The sequence below is a fragment of the Tamandua tetradactyla genome, chromosome 25 (genome assembly GCF_023851605.1).
Source record: "Tamandua tetradactyla isolate mTamTet1 chromosome 25, mTamTet1.pri, whole genome shotgun sequence".
In the NCBI taxonomy this organism is placed as follows: Eukaryota; Metazoa; Chordata; class Mammalia; order Pilosa; family Myrmecophagidae; genus Tamandua; species Tamandua tetradactyla.
The window spans coordinates 1,048,253-1,069,961 of NC_135351.1; the positions used below are offsets into that span (position 1 = coordinate 1,048,253).

Here is a 21,709-nt window from a genome sequence, read left to right on the forward strand (position 1 = left end):
GAGAGAACTTATCGGATATACTACTATCAAGCCCCGAGCAAGAAATTTGTAGGGGAAAGGGGGCAAAAAGCTGGCTATGCTCTCATAACAGCTGGAAAATTCATTGAAGTTTGTGCCCTATCACTGGGCACCTTAGCCCAAAAGGCAGAGTTACTACTAGCCCTAATTCAGGGCCTGGAAAAGTAAGGTGAAATGGGTTAATATCTATACCAATCCTAAATACTCCTTCCTCATCCTCCACTAATTTGGAGCCATCTGTAAAGAACATGGGCTGCTTACTACAAGCAGCAATGATGCAAAACACCCAGAAGAAACTGTATGCTTACTCGAAGCTATTATGCTGCCAGCCCAGTTGTAGTTACACATTGTTGAGCACATCAAAAAGAAGGAGACTCATATACATTGCCTCAGTGAATCAAGAGGCTGAGTTAGCCACCAAAGCAGCTGCAAGAACTTCGTACCAAGGACCCACATGTGCCCCTCTGTGGCACAGCAACTTTAAGATATATTCAAACCTGACTCAAGTCGGGACTTGGCCCAAGCCAAAAACTGATGCTAGACCCCAAAAAACTCATGGTGGATAGTAGGCTAATGCTACAAACAAGATCCTGCTCCCTGAGAAACTTATTTGATCCATAGTAAAGTGGTACCATGAAACCACTCACACTGGGGCTTCAGCACTTATAAAACTCATCTCAAGAACAGCTACTGGACTGCATCTAACCCAAGCTATCTCCTGTGCCAACAAAACATTCCTCGCAGCAGGATCAGAAAAACCTCCCCCTGCAATTCAGTATCAAGGAATCCTCCCTGATGAAGACTGGCAAGTTGACTTTACCGTAATGCCGAGAGCCCGAGGGAATTTCATGTATCTTCTAGTTTTCACAGACACCTTTACTGGATGGGCTGAAGCTTTCCCCTGCTGGAAAGAAGGGAATGCCACTGTTCGTAAACTTCTTCTATAAGAAATCATCCCAAGGTTGGGACTATATACTTCTCTTCAGTCAAGACATTGGGCCTGCATCAATCTCCCAAACAGTGCAGCAGCTTAGTTCCCATCTTGGAATCAAGTGGCATGGAGACCCCAGTCTTGACCCACACTTAAAAAACGATCATTAGCAAAATCTGTGAAGAAACCCACGTATCATGGACTCAAGCTTTGCCCATGGCACATTTCCAATTCAGAGTGAGCCCATACAAGGGCTTGGGCTTAAACCACTTTGAATTAATGTATGGGAGACCCTTCCTAAATGGACCCAAAGAACCATGACGTGTGCCCTTGTCTACGGAAGGAACGCTCCATATGTGGACCCTAAAATGTAATGAAACCCTTGAAGCATTCCACTAGGTTAGCAATCTGAGGCTTGCCTTTCCAGCTGATATTTCTGTGCGTACATTCAAGGCAGGTGACTGGTTTCTGTTAAAAACTTGGAAGCAAGGCCTGCCAGAGGACCAGATCACACCTAAGTGGCAAGGCCCCTATTTTGTTTTATTAACTACTCACTCTTCTCTCAAGTTCAGGGTATCAAGCCGTGCGTCCACTACACTTGAGTAAAACCATGGACCACACTAGACATCAGAACTCCAGATACTCACCTGCAGAAAGGCAAAAACTTATAATACACTGCTGAACCCTTAGAAAGACTAAAATAGCTGTTCAAAAGAAAGCCTATATATGACAGCTGATTCAGTAACCCACAGTTGTTTTGTTGTTTACTCACTGTTCTTCTTTACCCTACAGATTCTCTCCAAAACTCAGAAGAACTTCCTCAATCTTCTTTGATTCCTGACCTCCCAACTGTTCAGATGACACAGAGCATCACCAACTGTTGGCTGAACATCTATACAGCAGTCCCTGCTCCTACCAAAGCCTAGAACACTGGTTTCAGCTTGCAACTCCTTTGGTGCTTTGGCCAATCATGGGGGCCTCATGACCCTCCTTAATAGGTCCAAAGCCATGCACTTGTACCAAGAGACACCAGGCCCTATCTTCTCTGACCTTCCCCCAGGCATTACCAAGCTCATAGGGGATGTGCATTTTTTCCAATACTTCAGGGGACCCAAAAATTGGGCAGTTAGAGGAGCAAGCTTGTAATGTAACTATCTGGGTTAGTGGTATCCTCCCTCCCTTAGTTTCAGAGGAAATAGAGGGGTGCCTCACCATATGATGGTCCCACATGGCTACTGAAACCCTACCTCGGTCACCTTGCAATACCATGGGCAGTTAAATTGCCAAATGCAGATGTTTCAGTCTTGCTTACAAAGACACCAATAATATATAAGTACTTGGCTAACTTTTCTCAGAGTTTTACCCTGTATGGCCAGGGGAGGCCTCTAAACTTTTTCTTTCTCCTTATAAATTCCTCCACCCGATACTGGAACTGGCACCACCTTCGTCCCTGCATTAGGCACCAGGGGTTCACCTATGATGCCACCACCCACCTTCCAAGATGAGACCACCTCCTCCCCTGGGGTAGGTCCCCTCCTTGGAGCCACCCTAGCCCAACCCCAGTTAACTTTCCTTGCAAGAAAGCCAGCCGCCCCTCCATTATAAGCAACCAAACTTTCTTTTTCTTACCCCCTCCCTAAATCCTTCCCAAGAATTGTATTATATTTTGTGTTTCTAAGGCATCTCTTTCACTGCTAATAAACCGGCAAGGGCTATGTGGACTTGGGTATATTATTCCAGAATTAGAAGCTGCACTGAGGAACATTTTATTCTAGTGCCTCTTTGCACTAGATCTCTCTCCTACCTCTTTGCATCAAAGGAAAAGAGCACTCCTGCTTCTTTCTCTCCTTACATTCCTCAGTCTAGTTGGAATCTCCCTTGACATTACTGCTAATATGTTATGAAGAGTCAGTGATGATATACAGCAATTAGCTGACTCTATCTTCAAAGCAATTAGATTCCCTGGGAGATGTGTTACAAAATCAGATAGCCCTAGACCTCCTTACAGCTGGCCAAGGTGGCACCTTCCTCTTCCTCAAAGAAGAATACTGATACTATATGAATGAATCTTGAGTAGTTCAGGAATCATTCAACAACTTAACCAAAGAGCCAAGGACTATATATCCTTTGGCAAATCTGTAACAATTCTTACCTCCTGGATACTCAACTCCCTTAACTAAGTGGCTTTTGCCCTTCATTGGGCCCCTCATCCTCAATAGCCTGCTCTTCATTGCTGCCCCACCCTTACTAACATGTCTTCAAAAATTTATTCACTAGCAGGTTTCAACCCTAGTTAACTGGATTTTCATACTTCAGCCTGCTCTCCCTTCCCTATATCTCCATGCTAACTTAGCTGGAAGAAGCTACAGACACCTCAAGACCACTGCCTCTCTGCAACTCTATGTTGACAGGCTTGTCATTTATCCTGAAGAAAAGGGGGGGAACTGTTGGAGTGGTCGTGAAGGATGGCAGTGGTGTTACTATGGTTACAAAGAAAGTGTTACAGTTACATAAGGGAAGCTGGTAGCCAGCAAGAACTATGAAACAGAGGGGACCAAGTGCCCAGCATCCAAAACTAATGAGATGTACATAAATTATACGCATTTTGAATCTATACTTAGGCCAACATCCTGCACTTGCAGTTAATTATATCTCATTCCTCTGGTCAAGCAGAGAAGCTGGATTCAACTGGTTACAAGCACAGGGGCAATGGCCCAAAAAATGTCCTTCAGGGGATTCCTGCCTTATTAGCATAGTAAAAGACATACCTAGTGGTACAGACTCTGCCATTTTTGAACATGCAATGTATGAAAATAGTATGCAGGTAACACAGGATTATATAATCCTAGGAACACGCTCATTAATTAACAGTCAACAGATAATTATAGATGCAAATGACGCTATCTTTATGTAAAACACATGGCCCCAAGATATAAGCCAAGGACAGGATAGCGCAAGGGTTCCAACTTCTAGACGAAGGTCAAAACCTTGCAAGGTTCTTAAAGGATCTTAGACTATCCATGCCAATAGGAGAAACCTGCCCAGCTGCTGACAATACATAATTTCAGAAGAAAGAACCCCCTACTCACCAGTGGTTGCATTGTCAACTCAGCTGACAATTGTCCTCCTCTGGGTTTTCACTCACAAGCAGAGAGGCACTAGCTGAGAAATGTGAGAATGGAGAAACAATCCTTAAATCCCTGATCTTAAGCCATAATTTCCAATCCCAACCCTTCACCTGCAAGTAACCCCAGCCCAATCAATAATAATATAAAGTGCCATCCAAGAGAAACAGGAGGAGTAGAAGGCTTCCTCTCTCAGGGTCACAAAGAAGGTCTTGGTTAGTGTGGCTAATAAAAAATATATAAATACTTTCAATGTACAGATAAAAATACAAAAAACATCGAGTTTTACATATAATTAGTTCACAATGTTCAGATTTTCAATTTCAATTCCCTCCTGATTTCAAAACATAGGATTCCCTGACCAATGCCACATCTGGAATTGGGTCTCTACCTCCAATGAAACCACTCTGGAATTACTCAGATATAATTATTCCTGGCTTATGAAAGCTGAATCCCTGGACTCTCACTCACTTTCTGCCTTGCCTCTTACCTGCCCTTCTGAGTACTCTTTCCCTAAGTCATCTTGGTTCTCCACATGGGATATCAAACAATATCACTCTCTCAATATCAAATATTAGATCTCATCTCACTCAACTAGGATTTCAACCAAGAGAATTAAGAATGTATTTTATGATGAAAATGATCAATTTGGGGACTTGTTACATATGGAGGGTTTGATGGCTCCCACCATGCAAAACTAGACTAAAAACCTCCTGCATCAGAAAGTAACAGAAACACATGGGTCATAGGATTAGGAGGTTCAGGTAATGTAAAATGAAAGACATGGGAGAAAATCTATTTGTTCAATCTGATATTTTAGCCAAGTGGCAGCTTAAATCTTACCCTACATTAATCATCTGCAGCTGTATCACATCTGCATCTCATAATATATAGATGTGAAGGGTCTTCTATACTGTAAATTTTCCCCTAAAACACTATTAATAATTACAGAATAATTTCACAGACAAATGATGATATTGTCAGAAACAGGAGTGAGATTAACTTACCCATTTGTACTTGAGTCCAGAAAAACAATGGTTGTATGACATACGTTTGGGGATATACATATTTGTTTATTTAATTCTAAAAGTAACCCTGCTGATTAAGGTTAATTTATCTATTTAATAAATAAAATGTACAAAGGTTCAGAAATCAATAATATTAGAAGATTACATGGCTAGAAAAAGACACAGTCAGTGTCTGAATTTTTTCTACCCGTCTCGCAAGTTCAAATTCCTTAAGGCTTACACCTAGGTTTTACCTGGAATGCCACCTCTCATCTTGATACTCAGAGTCCACAACATATTGTCAAAATTAACTCTTTATATAATTTGCTCACACTTACACCTCATGTCCAGGTTCTCCTAGCATATGGAAACTTCTACTACCTAATGTCAGCCTCCACCTTCAGTTAACGTTTACTGGCCATATAAGACAAACTTACTCATTTCAACATATATTTACTAAGAAAATTTTCATGTCCTTCTGGGCATTTACCATATCTGTTGATAAGCATCTGAGTATTTACCATATCTGTCTCCAACCGGAGGGCACTACAATTACCTGTCCAATCGTCTATGACAGCATGGACACAAAACATGAACTAATGTTGATCCAGGTTTAAATACAGAGTTTCTTTCCTTTAGGTCACTCACATAACTTCTCATTACACATTTATCTGTTTATTTGTCTGTCCCTCCGACTTGCCTAATTGCATAAACTATTCCCTGAATGACTGTAGGCATGTTCCCTTTTGAAAACTATTAATGAATTATGAATCCAGAGAAATAGCATGTCCACAATAGCCGAACCTGACTTCTGACGACCTGGGCCTAAGTACTCGAAGTCAAATCCAACAATTACATCTAATTAACAAAATCATTTACAAAATGACTACCCCTCCTTGTGGTTAAAATTCTCTTCCTTACTCAACAGAATCAAAACAAAGCAAAAATGCAAGGAAACTAAGACATTTAAAATGCTTTCACCACATTCCAGTGCTCAGAGCTTCTTTCTCTCTCTAGAAGTACCTTTTTCCTGGAGGACTCTCTGTTTATGCAGTTGATAATATCGTTTCTATACTCTAAAAGACACACACTGATTAATTTCAATGACAGTGAAGATACATCTAATCAGGGCATACCTTCTTTAATTCTATCTTTACCCTCAAATTAGATCAACTGTGTAGATGCAATTTAGGAAAACACTGTGTCTTTTATTTCCTTCTAAGTCTCAAAATCAACCTTTGTATCTTTTCACATCGATCTCACTGTTTTATGGATTGTGACTGTGCTGAGCAAGTATCCTAGAGAATCAATAGGAACAAGGCCCCTGCTACATTTAATTTCTACAAGGATCTGAAATCTACCAATAACATCTCAGGATGTAAACCTCAGTGTAGTTTATATAAGTAGAAATACTTTATGTTGAAAATATGCATTCAAAGAAATCTATTTTCCTTGTTTTGAAATATGCATATTTTATTACTGGACAAAGGTGAGACCAACCCATGTCTCATCATGTAAAGATTTAGCAATGTTCTAAGAACTGTAAAACCCTATAAGCTTCAAATATTAGGGATTCCAATAATAATCTAAGTTCATTACTGATTTTCCTATAAATAGGACGTACACTATTTTTTTTTATTAGATAGGGTGGTGTTTGTTTAAAGCTGTATGCACTCCCACAAACACATGTTCTTAAATCTAAACCATTCCTATGGGTGTGGACTCACTGTCAGTAGGACCTTTTGACAAGGCTTCTTCAGTTAGGTATGACCCACCAGAATCAGAATGAGTCTTAATCATCTTACTGGAATTCGTTCTAAGAGAATGAAATTCAAACAAGGAAGAGAAAAACAGGGAATAAAGAAGATGAAAACAAAACCCAAGATAGACAAGCAGATTCTACCATGCACCTTGTCATGTCATAGAGAAGCCAAAGATCACTGGCAGTCAATCTTCAGGAAGAAAGCATCACCTTGATGATACCTTGATTTGAACATTTCTCAGCTTCAAACTGTAAGCTCGTAAATTCCCACTATTAAAGGAAACCCATGTCATGGTATATGTTTTGAGCAGGAAGGGCTGCTAAAAGAGATCCAGTTCAGGATAATGTGTTGCACGTAACTGTCACTGTCCTTTTAGTTTCTCTCTTTTATTAACTGTGGAAACTATATATACATATGCAACCAAAAATTTTCCCTTTCAAACACTTCCAAGCATACAATTCAGTGAGCTTAATCACAGTAAAATGTTGTGCTATCCTTACCAACATCTATTACCACAACATTCTTCCACTCCAAATAGAAATCCTATACCCAGCATTAACTATTTGCTCTGGGCACTTTTTGTCTTTATGCTCAGGACCTAGGAAGCAAGAATAAGGTGTCCTACCTGGCAGGAGTAATTGATTTGGACCAAAAGGAGAAAGTAGGAATGCTGTTATATAACAAAGGCACTGAATAATATGTTTGGTACCCAAATGATTTTCTTGGACAATCTTGATACTCCTCTGCCCAACTGTGTTAATAAACGGACAAGAGCAGCAAACCCTGCCTCAGGACAGTGTAACCAGGAGATAAGACCCATTGTAGTTAATGACCTGGCACCTAGTAAGCTAGCAGATACTAGCAGAAGCGCTAGGTAGGAGTGAGGAAAATTTAGAATAGAAGAGGGAGGATAAGTTTCAGTTGTGGCCCCATGAACACCTGCAGTGGTGGTGGCTATACAAAATTAATAAGTATCCTCTTTCAAGATTCCTACAGGAAGAGAGGCCAACTAGAATCCTAGAGCAGCTGCTCTCAATGTCTAGAGATCCAAGTGAGACAAGGTATGGACTGAATGGACATGGAGATGCTTCACCTAGATTTCCCTTAAAAAAGAGCTTGCTGTGCAGATTCTAAGGGTTGTCAACACTTGGACAATGTCCTTCAGCTACCAGGACATTTGCTAATAGCCTCATGCTCAGAGACCCACATTCCACAGGGTCTCATTCTGTGGTATGGAGGAGGCTGGGCTTTGTAGTACCAGCCTTCCTGGCTGAACTACGCTGAGATATAATGGGCCGTATTAGTTCCAGAGCTCCCTGTGGCGATATGGTTGCAATGCAATGCTGCTTCACTTTTCCCTCCACCTAGTATTACTTTATCTCTTCTCCTTTCCACAGTGTTGATCTCAAGAGCAATTCCAAATAAATATCCTACACTGTAGGTTCCAGGAATCTAACTTGTTGGTGACAGCATTCAAAACTGTTGGGAAAACAAGGTTTCAAGAGCAAGAATTAATCAAATTTTGCTGAGGTTGAAATCAGATGAAAGCTGAACTCACAAAACCTCATGAAGTATTTATATGGATGAAAATATTCTCATGAAAATGAGGTCTGTGAATTAATGAGAATTAAAACCCAGATGGGGGGGGGAGTGGGGTGGGATAAGGAAAAATGCCAATGAATGGATTCTACTCTCAATTTCCACTGAAAAGGAGAAGAGAGTTCAGCACCTGGAAATAAAAGCTCAAAAGTGCTTTGCTTTGGGAGTGTGAGGGTAGTTCCGTGGTAGAATGCTCTCTTGCCATGCAGGAGACCCGGGTTCAGTGACCAGCCCATGTACTTCCCCAAAAAAAACAAACAAAAATTCAATAAATGGTACTGCACTAATGGGATACTCACATGGAAAAAGAATGAAATGTGACCCCGCCATACATCACAACGCAAAAAAAAAAAAAAAAAAAAAAAAAGCTTTGCTTCGTTTTTCCAAATTTCAGAAAGGCAGATATTACTAGATGTTTAGGTTCTAAGCGGATGGAACAGTTTGAAAGGGAGTGGTTTAAGGTAAAGTGGTATAACTTATAAATTATATAGCATTCATGATACCACAGGAAGGAACAGGACACAAACACAAAATTAGAAATAAAGAATATAGCTGGGGTAAAAGATAATGTCTTTTCTGTAATGGGAGGGATGCCAGTAGAGGAATACTTTCAAACTTAATGGCCAAAACGATCTACCCCTAAAGTACATGCTTCATTTGTGAAATAGGTTTCATGTGAGCTATAGAATGTGAGAGGAAAGGCAAGATTGTGGAGACTATCAAAAGTCACCGCAAATGTTTACATTTAAATTTATCAAGCACAGGAGATGGAATTGATCTGCAAGACCTAATAGGATTGCCTGGAGCTTTTGAAAGTGCCCCAAATAGCCTTAGATCCAGGGGAGCATATGTGCCCTCATAAAAATGTTTCCTACTGGAAACCAGGAATTTCAACCTGGAAGGGCCTATCTCTGGAAGCAAAATTGTTTTTGTAGGCATCCACAGACAGCTACGGCTTGGTAACCTCCAATATGTCACTCAGGAAGCCTCGGCAATAGGTAGCTGCTGCAGAGAGGTGGCAGGTACCTAACTCTTAGATGTACCTGAAAGTCATGTTTCTAGACACCAAAGGATTTAATACTGAGGGTGCCTGGATGCTGGGATTTAATATAGTGACTCCTGTGGCCAATTGCTTCTAATGATTACAGAGCCCCAGGGATAAATTCAAGCATTATTAATGCTTTTTAAGTTATTATCCCAGGAAGGCTACCTTCCTTCTAAGTTATAGTTTCCTCATCTGTTAAAATATGGGTGGTATTTTAACCAATTCTTTATTCTGAATGATAAATTGCTACATATGGAGCTCCCTGAAATAAGGTTAACAAAGAATGCTTAATAATGTTAATTATAATCATATTATTTTATTTTTTGGTCATCAGGCCCTGAGGCTCTAGCACAGGGTATGAATAGTCATTATGAGAAGTATAAAGTTTGAGCCTAAGACATTTCATCACACAAGAAAAATTTGTATTTAAGTTCAACAGAATTAGACTGAAGTGTTTGATTCAAGATGAAAATATATCAGACAATAGGCCAACCCTTAAATTTTTAAATTTTTAAAAAATTTTTAAATTTTCTAAATAATCTCAAACATCTTCAAGTCAATGACTTATACTTGGAAGGAATAATTCTAAAAAGATAAAAAAAAAACCTCACAGGATGAATAGAGAAAATGCACTATTACATTAATAAATTTCTATCCATAATCTTGGGAAATCTGAATTTGTTATTAAAGTGCCTAAAAAGGATACTCACAAAAATAGACACCATAACTTTAAACTAAATAATCCAACAAATATTCTTCACAATTAAATATGAAGCATGGAAATAATTTCAATAAAATGGAAAAGGGAGATCTCTGAAATCATGTAACAGGTTCCTCAAGAGCACAGGATAAAAATATACTTTATAACCCTGTCCACTTACGAAAGTTCACTGTCATTACCACAGGTCAAATTATATTTTAAATGCTTTATAACTTGAAACAAGGAGTCCAAGTCATCACAAATTTAAATAGTTGGGATCCAATGTTTCTTGCTTTTTATCCCATCCTCAGTCACCCCCCTCAAGCATTCACTGTATGGGTATGAGTCAGTGAACACTGATGGCTTTATTTAATCACCCTTGAAACTGACTCAAGAAATTCCCATACATTGCCCAACTAATTCTCACCATTTCTTGACAGCTCATTGACTTCTTCAGAGTTCCTCAAATACATCCCTCATGAGTGGTTTTCTTCAACACTGATCCCAGAATATGGGCTTAAAGAACAAATACTTAAATCAGAGTGTCTGTCATTCTGTCAATACAGTTTCTGAGCCTTTTCATGTGCCACACTGTGGTGTACAAAGCTGAGGCAAACAGACCTGGTACTTGCCCTTCTAGAGTTCACTGTCTGGGGAAGGAGATAGTCAAGAAAGGATTATTATTAGTGGTGCATATTTTGATAGACATAGAGGTTTTGATGAGCCCTATATAGCATCTGATGTTGGCCTTGAATATTTAAACTATTGACCCTCTCTCTGTCTCTGTATAGGTAGATAGATACAGATACAGACCTACAGAAAAATAGATAAATAAGAAGGTCATGCAGGATATTGCTGTCAGGTGTTCCTGGAATAGGTGGAGGCATGAGCAAGTCACTAATGCACTGAAACCTATGGTCTCTTGTTTTAGCTTGTCAAATGCTGCTGGAATGCAATATACCATAAATGGAGCAGCTTTTAAAAAGGGAATCTATTAAGTTACAAGTTTACAGTTCGAAGGCCAGAAAAATGTTGAAACTAAGGCATCCAGAGAGAATATCTTGACTCAACAAAGGCCGATGTCTGTCACATGAGAAGGTACGTGGCTGGCGTCTGCTAGTCCTTGTTCCCAGTTCCGTTGCTTCCAGCAGTTTCCTCTCTAAGCATCTGTGGGCCTTCACTTGGCTTCTCCAGGACACACGAGTTTTGGCTTCTTAGCATCTCATGGGAAAGCACATGGTGACATCTCTGTGTCAACACGATGAGCATGTCCAGATGTCTGCATCTTTGTCAGCTCTGAAGCAACTGTTTTCTCCAAAATGTCCCCCCTTTTAAAGGACTCCAGTAAACTAATCAAGACTCGTGTCAACTGGGCAGTCACATCTCCATCTAATTAAAAGTCCACACCCACTATTGGGTGTGCCACATCTCTCTGGAAGTAATCTAATCAATAAGTCACAACAACAACTGAGTAGGTCAATCTCCATGGAAACAATCTAATCAAAGGTGTCCACCCCACCACATTTAATCAGGATTAAAGGACACAGCTTTTCTGGGGTACATAACAATTAAAAACAATCACACCTCTTCTGAAGAAGTGATGGTATCTGTGCCTCAGATCCTGCTGAGAGCAAATACTCACAAATTGCTTGAGAATAAACATGCCCTTCATTATCAACAACGCTTAGGCCTGCCCCAACTGGGCACCATTCAAGGTAAAGTAAGGACTTAAGATCTCCCTAGGTGTGACCTTACTTAGGAGAAAAGTACTCATGGCCCAGACTAAGTAACTGTGGGCTCATGAATGGCTTCTGGACTGAAAGTGCTCCAGGAAAATTCAACTCCTCCTGCCAGCTTCCTGCCCCAATACCACCCATCTGTCTCTCTGATGAATACAGGCTCTGTGATGTGGATCCTGCAGGGGTAAGGAGACACAAAACACAGACTCATAATACTATACAGGGACCTATGTGATATACGGTTATAAAGATACCTTTGCAACTCTCCCAATACCACCACATGGACTCCAAACCTTCTGTCCTCAAGAAGAGGCACCACATTTGGTCTAACCCTACTGGGAATATAAAACACTTGTCAGACACTTCAGACAGGGTTGTAGAGTCATGACTAGTATCATGATGAAAACATATAAGGAGAATGTAGTGAAAACTGAGTACTGTCCCATTTCAGAAATGCTGATACAGAGAGAAGACCCAAAGTCTACATGAAAAAAATATAGAGAACATATATGTAAACAAATGTATTAGCATAAAAACAATGAAAGAAAGCTTTTTGAAAATTATGAGAGAACAGTAAGGTCGTTTTATTTAGATTTGTTATTAGCATCATTTTGTGTGGGCTTTCCTACCCATGCAAGTCATCAGAATGACTGAGGACAGAACAAGAACAGTTCGACATTCATGCTAATAACCAATTCCCCACCTACTCACAAGTCGTGAGAATGTTACTACAAAACTTTCAGTACAAGAAAAGAAGAATCAAAACTGGGGAGACCAGGGATTCCTCAAACAGGACAACCTATCTGAGGCAGAAGAAAAGAAGATGCAATGGCATGAAAAATGAAGCACCAGGATCAACATCCTCAACACACACAGACTACTCATGACTGGGTAAGAACACGGAGGGCTGCAAGAATTCCCAGGTGAAAAACAAAACAAAACAAAAAGGTTATAATGAATTTGGTAGAGTGAAACAATGGGAGTGTGTTAGTTAGATTCAGTTGTCAACTTGGCCAGGTGAGCATACCTAGTCTTGTTGCTGTGGACATAAACCAATGGTAGGTGAACCTCATCTGTTGCTAATTACATCTGCAGTCACCTAGGAGGCGTGTCTGCTGCAATGAGTGACATTTGACTTAATTGGCTGGTGCTTAAATGAGAGAACGCAACGTAGCACAGCCTAAGCAGCTCGGCATTCCTCATCTCAGCACGTGCAGCTCAGCCCAGGCCTTTGGAGATGCAGAAAGAAGTCACCCCGGGGAAAGTTGTTGGAACCCAGGGGCCTGGAGAGAAGACCAGCAGAGACCATCCTGTGCCTTCCACGTAAGAAAGAACCTCAGTGGAAAGTTAGCTGCCTTTCCTCTGAAGAACCAACAAAATAAATCCCCTTTTATTAAAAGCCACTCTGTCTCTGGTGTGTTGCATTCCAGCAGCTAGCAAACTAGAACAGGGAGTAATTCTATAATTATTTTGGACTGTTAGGCCTGATATATGATGGATACAATAAAAATGAAAAATGACATAACACAAATACTGATTCCAGAAAAATAATTTTTTAGTGAAAACAAAGAGCAATAAATATAATAATATAGACACTAATAACAATAGACAAAGTAATGTAACCACTAAACTAACAACAATCAAAATTAATTTGGGAAAAGATTGGGGTTAGGCAGATACAGTGTGGAATCATAAGTACTTATCTTTTGAAACACAAAGATACCTACAGATTATGTATAAATTGGGAAAGGTAAAATTAAAAAATGAAAACATTATCAAAAAACTGTGATATACAAAGAAGAATTAAAAAAATTGAAAAAAGTTACCTCTGGGAAGTGGAGTTGAGGATATGAAGAAATAGAGCAGGAAGGACATTTCTGTTTGTATTCTTAATAGTGGCTATATCATTCAATATCTTAACCTAATAATATTTCATTTTAATTCAATATCCAAAGCAAGGGAAACAGTTCAAGACAGAACAACGCTTGCTACCAAGGTCAAGAAAGCTAAATTATTACAATGTAGGCAAAATAACTGGCTATAATATTTCTTGGCAACCATCTATACTCTCTCTTAAGCAGAGATCCTTTTGTATAAGAACAGGACAAAGCCATGGCAATAGCCTCATTTTTTGCACAATTACGTGGAAACTTGAAGACATCTGAGAACCAATGCTGCTCATACTTTAACATCCATATGACTCTCTGCAATCTTATAAAAATTCAGACCCTGATTCAGTAAGTCTAGGGTGGGCCCTTTGATTCTGTTTTTCTGCCAAACTCCTGGGACGTGCAGATACTGGGGGGCACACGTACCTCAAACTGTGAGTAGCAAGGCCCTTTTGGGGGTCTCCACTTCCTTTTAGAAGTGGTTTTCAAACTTTGATGCCTACTCAAATCATCTTGGGATCTTTTAAATGCTGAATGCCCACATTACAACCAAGAACAATTAAATCAGAATCTCTTAGAAGGGGTCCTAGACATCGTAATTTAAAACACAACAGACAATTTCAAGGTGCAGAGGCCTTTAAAATCTATTGCCTTTGAAGGTGTGATGTGATATGGAAGATTCTTACCTTTAAAAATGTGCAGATAGTTATATCAGCAAAAATATTAGGAGTAGGAAGCTCTTAGGGCTCATACTTCCTGAGAAACAATGCCTAAAAGAGCCAAAGCAGTCAAAACCATAACCCTGGAAAATATTCAAAGGTTTCCAGCAACCACGTGAAGGCTTAATAAAAAAAAGTAATGAAAACCAGGAGAGAAGGATCAACAGATGCTAGCATGTACCTTCCCATGTGACAAATGAGTCCTAGGTTACCAGCAGCCTTACTTCAGGAAGTTATCATCCCATTGATGCCTTGATTTGGACATTTCCACACCCTCAGAACTATAAACTTGTAAATTAATAAATCCCCATTGTTAAAAGCCTGTCCATTTCTGGTATATTGCATTTCATCAGCTTTAGCAAAACAAAACAGATTTTGGTAAGAAGTGTGGGATGATGAAACTGCAAATACCAAAAATGCTGAAATGGCTTTATAAATGGACAAGGGGGGGGTTTCAAGGAAGAATTGGGAGGCACTTGATAGAAAAAGCATAGATTTCTTTGATGAGACTGTTGGAATATCATGGATACTAAAGATACTTCTGATGAATCATTAGGAAGAAAGGTGATCTTTCTTTTAAAGTGGCAGAGAAGTTGGCAAAATTCACTCCTGGTGTTGGATGGAAGTCAGAATTTGAAAGCAATGAGTTTGGTTGGATATTTAGCTGAGGAGATTTCCAAACTAAATGTGGCCAGTGTAGCCTGGCTTCTCCTTGCAGCTTACAGTAAAATATAAGAGGAAAGGGAGAAGCTAAGAACTGAGCTCTTGGGTATAAAGAAACTAGAAACTGATGGTTTGGAAAATTCTGAGCATCTAGAAAGTGAGTCCCCAGAGAATAGTATCCCTTGTGATAATTTAACCGAACATAAAACCAGTTAGCCATTTCAGCACAAGTCAGGATTCGAAACACAGTTATTCAGAAAGAATCTGTGGGAAGTATTATTTTTTTGATGGTTGAGGCCCCAGTATGCAGCATGAAGAAACCAAGTTTTATTGTGGGATCTGTATGAAGAGAACCACTGCCAATCAAGACTAAAAGGGACAGGCTGAAGGACAAATTACTTCAACAAAGGCAGAATCATGGAAGCTGAGGTCTGGGACAAAGACACCGAGGCCCAAGAGAGTGGAGCCACCCATGTATGTGGAAAGGGCAAGTCTGTCCTGGATCTTGCAGAGGGTGAGTTTTCCACCTAGTCGTACAGGAAGAGTGTTGCCACCCCTGGGCTCGCAGATTCCTGGAAGATTGTGGAGGGCTTTACTGCTTCACTGTTCATGGACAGTGCTGCTGCTCCAGACTTCAGAGCAGGACCCTATTGTTCTGAGGGGGTTGAGCCTGTGCCCTAGAGATTGAGAGTCCAGCTGCTGCCTGGATCCTTGAGTGTGAACCCTAGAGTCTGGCCACGACTCTAATGCTGTTCAATGAGAGCATGAAGCTATATGTTCAGAAAAGCATGTTCTTAAAGGTGATCAATTCCTGTAGGTGTAGACCCATTAGAAGCAGGAGCTTTTGGTGAGTAGGATTTTAAGTTGAGATATGACCCACTTCATTCAAGATGTCTCTTAATCCTCTCACTGGAGTTCTTTATAAGAGAATAAGAGTCAGAATAAAAGCCACAGGGAAGCTGAAAGGAAAATCCAGAGAAGCTCAGAGGGAAGCAGCCAGAAGCTGAAAGTAACAAAACATGGAAGAGAAGAAGACACCATTTGTGTCTTCCCACTTGAGAGAGAAGTTTGGGATTACCACCTCCTTTCTTCAGGAAGGAGGTATCCCCTACTGATGCTCTGATGTAGACAGTTTCACAGTCTCAGAACTGTAAACCTGTGAGCTAATAAACCCCCATTGTTTAAAAGCCAGTCCATTTCTGGTATACTGCATTTCATCAGCTTTAGCAAACCAAAAGAGTAGGTATGTTCTTTGTAATACATTTAAACTCCATTTCATGACATAGTTCCTACTGACTCCATACTGGAAAGTCAAAGTATCAGTACTTTGACTGCCTTCACTTAATACAATTCCATTGGCACAGTCTGCATTTGACCATATAAATTATTTTTGGCTCACCTAAGGGTAGCACTTACATACAAGAATTCTCTAAGTCCATCTCTTGTGTTGATATTTGAGAATTTACAGGTTTACAATTTTATAACTAGTTTCCCTGAAGGCTTTGTAGGCATTCTCCAGTACTTTATATAATTGGGTAAACTTGTCCGTATAAATTTGGCTTAAAAAACAATTTTTATTTTTGGTCCTAAACATTTATCTTAGAATTACAGTGTGCAAGGAAATTGCTAATTTTATTGTTTTATACTTCTTTATCCACACATAGCATTCCAAAACTCTAAAATAAAGTTTAATTTCTTAATGAATTAAGCTATAAAATTATTCATCATATTCACTGTTATTTTTACTAGCTACATTGATTTTATCACTTTTGGATCTGTCTTCAATAGCTTTCAGTTACTCTCTACTCATTTCAAAATGTTTTACTTATTTCTTTTTCTTTTCCCCCATTTTCAAGCATGTCTTTTCTATATATGGGTAATTTTTTAGATGTTTTCCTTTCTTTTATATATCAGTATTTCCTCTCTTTTATATTTTGAGATGGCTCTTTTTTGCTTTCCCATTAAGTTTCTGAACTCTGCTAATTTTCCTTCTTCTCTTACCTTAAAATCTTTTACTCCTATTCTTATAACTCTATTTTGAAGTCCTAATTATTTGTATAGTTGATTTTTTCATCAGTAATTTTATTGTTGTATGTGTTATATGAATGAATTGTAGGAACTGGTGTCATGACAACATGAATGATTAGCAAGAAACCTCATTTTGTGGTCTTTGGGAGAGGAGGATCATTGAGGCCCTATGGTAATGTGGCTCCATAAACAAAAAAAGAAAAAAAACATGGATTTATAGTACTTGCTGATATCCATAGGACTTGTACCTACACCATGACCAATTTCAAATGCTAAGGGTTTAACAAGTATCTCACAAATCTCCTGAATATTTAGTAAACAACCCTTAAAACCCAGTACATGACAGCTCAAGCTTCCCTCTAGGTGAGGAGTTGAAGGACTGTGTGGAAGGAAACCAGTAACTCTGCTGTGTTGCCCCAGGGCAGGAATGTACTGGCAGAATCAAGAGAGCTAAAGTCCATCAGGGATACTAGACTCCCTTTTAAGGAAGTCAATTAGGGTAGATCCTCCCATCTCTTACTCATTGACTCCTTGAGTGGTCCTTTCTTTTAATTGCCAGGAGTCACAGAGAAAACTAATGTGATTTTCCTCTCTCTTGTGACCCCTACTTGCCCATAATGGTTTCCTCTCCCAAAAGAAGGGAAGGATGACAGGGTCTTCACTGCTGTCCAAGATGAGTATCAGAGATGGTGAATGAAGCTCAGTGACTCTGAACACTTAGTACCCAGAAGAAGTCTTGGGTCATGAAGGGTCTTCTTGTTGCAGTTTTAGTATCATCCCTCTTTAGAGTTAAATGGGATCCAGTATTGACTCACATGTTCAAATCTGTTCTGGGAACTTGATCCAGGGAATAGGTGATACAGTCTCATCAGCCTTAATCAGTTCTGAACAGAATTATAGGCAAATCAGACACTGGATCTCCTTTCTATGGTTTCTAAGAAAGACTGTGATGGATAAGTCAATCAGAAAATCTAGAAGGTTGTAACTCCTTTTCACATATCTTAGAGCTACCAGCTTGAATGCTGGAAACTGTCATGATCCATAGCAAAATGGTAAGGATGGGGTGAATGGCAGCTTAAATTATATTTTCATTTTAAATAAGAGTGAAACCTAGGGCTATATACATTAGAAAAGTTTACCAGGTGATCCAGATATTTCTATCTTAAGTACAGAGTTATTTTTGTCAGCCCTAGGAAGGGAAATTCCTTGAGCTCAGAAAATATTGCTACCTGATCTCAGAAAAAGAAATAAAAAGGACCAGTACTATGTCACTGCAGAATCAGTATATATTTCAAACTTAGCAGCATATTTCAAAATGGGAACTAACAGAAGTTTATGCCATGCAGGCCATGAATGCTGAAAGAGAGTGGAGGGTCTAGCACTGACCTTCAAAAGCCTTTTTGTTACAGGGAAATCTGCTGGAAAATTGAGAGTGGAATGGGTAAGGGAGAGTTTTTGGATGACCTGGCCTCTCTATCCTTCCATTTACAGCTCTGTGAAACAGGAATAAAAAGAGGACCTGCACATTTGAGCCTAAAGTCAGTGATTCACTGAAAATCAAAAATGATGAGACATGGAACTTTAACATGATAAAGGCCATTTATGGGAAAATAAAACACTTATTCTCATACTCGGTGGTGAAATACTTAACGCTATTCCCTTATTATCAGGAACAAAACAAGACACTTTCATCACTGTTATTCAATATTATACTAGAAGCTGCAGCCAGCAACATTAGGCAATAAAGAAAATAAAAGATATCCAAATTGGAAAGAAAGAAGTAAACTACCTGTTTGCAGACAAGTTGATCTTACTTTTAGAAACTCCAAAGGTATCAAGAAGATAACTATTATATCTAATAAAAAAGTTAACCAAACTGGCAGTGTACAAGATCAACAAGCAAATAAATCAATTGTTTTCCTATTCTTAGCAATTAACACCCCAAAAAGGAAATTAAGAAAACAATTCTGTTTACAATGGACAATAAAATCTCAAGGGAACAAAATATGTAGAAATAAATTTAACAAAACATGAAAAAGACTTGTTCACTAAAAATTACAAAACGCTACTGAGGGAAGTAACAGAGGATCTAAATAAATGGTAAGATAGTCTATGTTAATGGAATGGAAGAATACTGTTACGATGTCATTATTACACAAGGTGATCTACAGATTAATACAATCCCTATCAAAATTCCAACAAACTCTTTAGTCAAAATAGAAAAATCAATCTTCAAATTTGTATGAAGTATAGAGGCCAAAGAAATTCTGAAAAAGAAAAACAGAGTTGGAGGACTCAAGCTTTCCAAATTCAAATTGTACTACAAAGCTGCAGTATGCAAAATAATGTGATATTGCCAAAAAGACAGACATATAGATCAATGGAATAAAATAGAAATTTCAGAAACAAACCCACACATATCTATGGCCAATTGATTTTTGAACAGTTACCAAGTACATGACACGGGGAGTGAGTCTCTTCAATAAATGGTTATGGGAAATCTGGATGTCCACAAGCAGAAGAATAAAGTCAGACCCCTACCTCATACATATATCAAAATAAACTCAAAATGGATAAAAGACCTAAATACGAGCTAAAAATATAAAACTTGTAGAAGATATGATAGAGGCTGTGCTGGTTTGAAATGATGTTTGTACTCTAGAAAAACAATGTTTTAATACTAATCCCATTTTGAAAGGCAGCCTTTTCTTCTAATCCCTATTCAGTATTGTATGCTTGAAACTGTAATTAAATCATCTCCCCAGAGATGTGATTTAATCAAGAGTGGTTGTTAAGCTGGGTTAGGCAAAGGTGTGTCTCCACCATTTGGGTGGGTCTTGATTACTTTCTGAAGTCCTTATAAAAGAGGAAATATTTTGGAGAATGGGAGATTCAGAGAGTCAGCAGAGAATGCTGCAGCACCATGAAGCAGAGCGTCCACAAGCCAGTGACCTTTAGAGATAAAGAAGGAAAATGCATCCCGGGAAGCTTCATGAAACTGGAAGCCAGGAGAGAAAGCTAGCAGATTATGCCATGTTCACCATGTGCCCTTCCAGCCAAGAGAGAAGCCCTGACTGCATTCACCTTGTGCCTTCTCACTTGGGAGAGAAACCCTGAACTTCATCAGCCTTCTTGAACCAAGGTATCTTTCCCTGGATGCCTTAGATTGGACATTTCTATAGACTTGTTTCAACTGGGACATTTTCTTGGCCTTAGAATGGTAAACTAGCAACTTATTAAATTCCCCTTTTTAAAAGCCATTCCATTTCTGGTATATGGCATTCAGGCAGCTAGCAAACTAGAACAAGGGCAAATCTTCATGATCAGGAATGGATTCTCACATGATACTAAAAGCATGAGCAACAAAGAAAACAATAGATAAATTCAACCTCATCAAAGTAAAAACTTCTGTGCATCAAAGGAAATTATCAAGAAAGTAATACAGTACAGAATGGGAATAAAGAGTTGTCAAACACATACTGGACAAAGCTTAAATATTCAGAATATATAAAAATGGTTACAACGCAACAATACAAAGAAAAATAATCCAATTTTAAAATGGGAATGTGATCCAAATAGACATTTTTACAAAGATATAAAAATAAACAAAAAGCATATGAAAAGATGTTCAACATCATTAGCTTTAAGGAAATGCAATGCAAAAACAATGAGATATCACTTCATATCCACGAGGGTGACTATAATTTTAAAGACAGAAAATAACAGGAGTTGAAGATATAGAGAAATTGAAACAGCATTGTTGGTGGGAATGTAAAACGATGCAGCCACTGTAGGAAACAATATGGCAGTTCTTCAAAAAGCTACATTTAGACTTACCATGAGTCAGCAATTCTACTTCCAGATATATCAAACAGAAAATAGGGTCTCAAACAGATATTTAAACATCAATGTTTATAGCAGCACTATTTGCAAGAGCCAGAAGGGAGAAAAGACCCAAGTGTCCATCAATGGATGGACAGATAAAATGTAGTACACACCAACAATGGAGTAAATTCGGACATGAGAAATAATGAAGTAATAAGACATGCTACAACATGGAAAGTATCTTGAAAACATGCTCAGTGATGTAAGTAAAACACAAAAGGATAAATAAAACAGTAAATAAAAAGTATTTGCAAAGTCCCCTTGGGGGAATGGTGAGAAAGGGGAAAAATTCAACTTCCCCCAAGTGGAGAATTCCTGATACTCTCATAAGCAGTGGGGGACAACCAAAGCAACAGGCTGTGCCCCCAAACTTGGGGTTTGTTCATATGAAACTTAATCCTGCAAAAGATATTAGGCCTAAGAGTCAACCCCAGAGAAGCTCTTTTGTTGCTCAGATGTGGCCTCTCTCTCTCAGCCAATATGACAAGCCAACTCACTGCCCACCCCTCCTCTTTCTGTCCCATGTTGCCAGGAAGGTCCACACCTCTGGGAGTCATGTCCCAGGGGTGTGGACCTTCTTGGCAACATGGGGCAGAAA

At 39.1% G+C, this 21,709-nt stretch overlaps 1 protein-coding gene across 1 annotated transcript in view; it reads right to left on the minus strand.

Moving 5' to 3' along the window:
• Window positions 1-21,709, minus strand: part of LOC143669245 (uncharacterized) — a 63,277-nt gene that overhangs the window by 24,955 nt on the left and 16,613 nt on the right. The window contains exons 2-3 of the mRNA XM_077143877.1: window positions 4,039-4,111; window positions 839-922 (exon numbers count right to left, since the gene is read on the minus strand). Of these exons, the coding sequence (XP_076999992.1) occupies window positions 839-922; window positions 4,039-4,050 (96 nt within the window). The 5' untranslated portion in view covers window positions 4,051-4,111. The remainder of the gene's footprint in view (window positions 1-838; window positions 923-4,038; window positions 4,112-21,709) is intronic.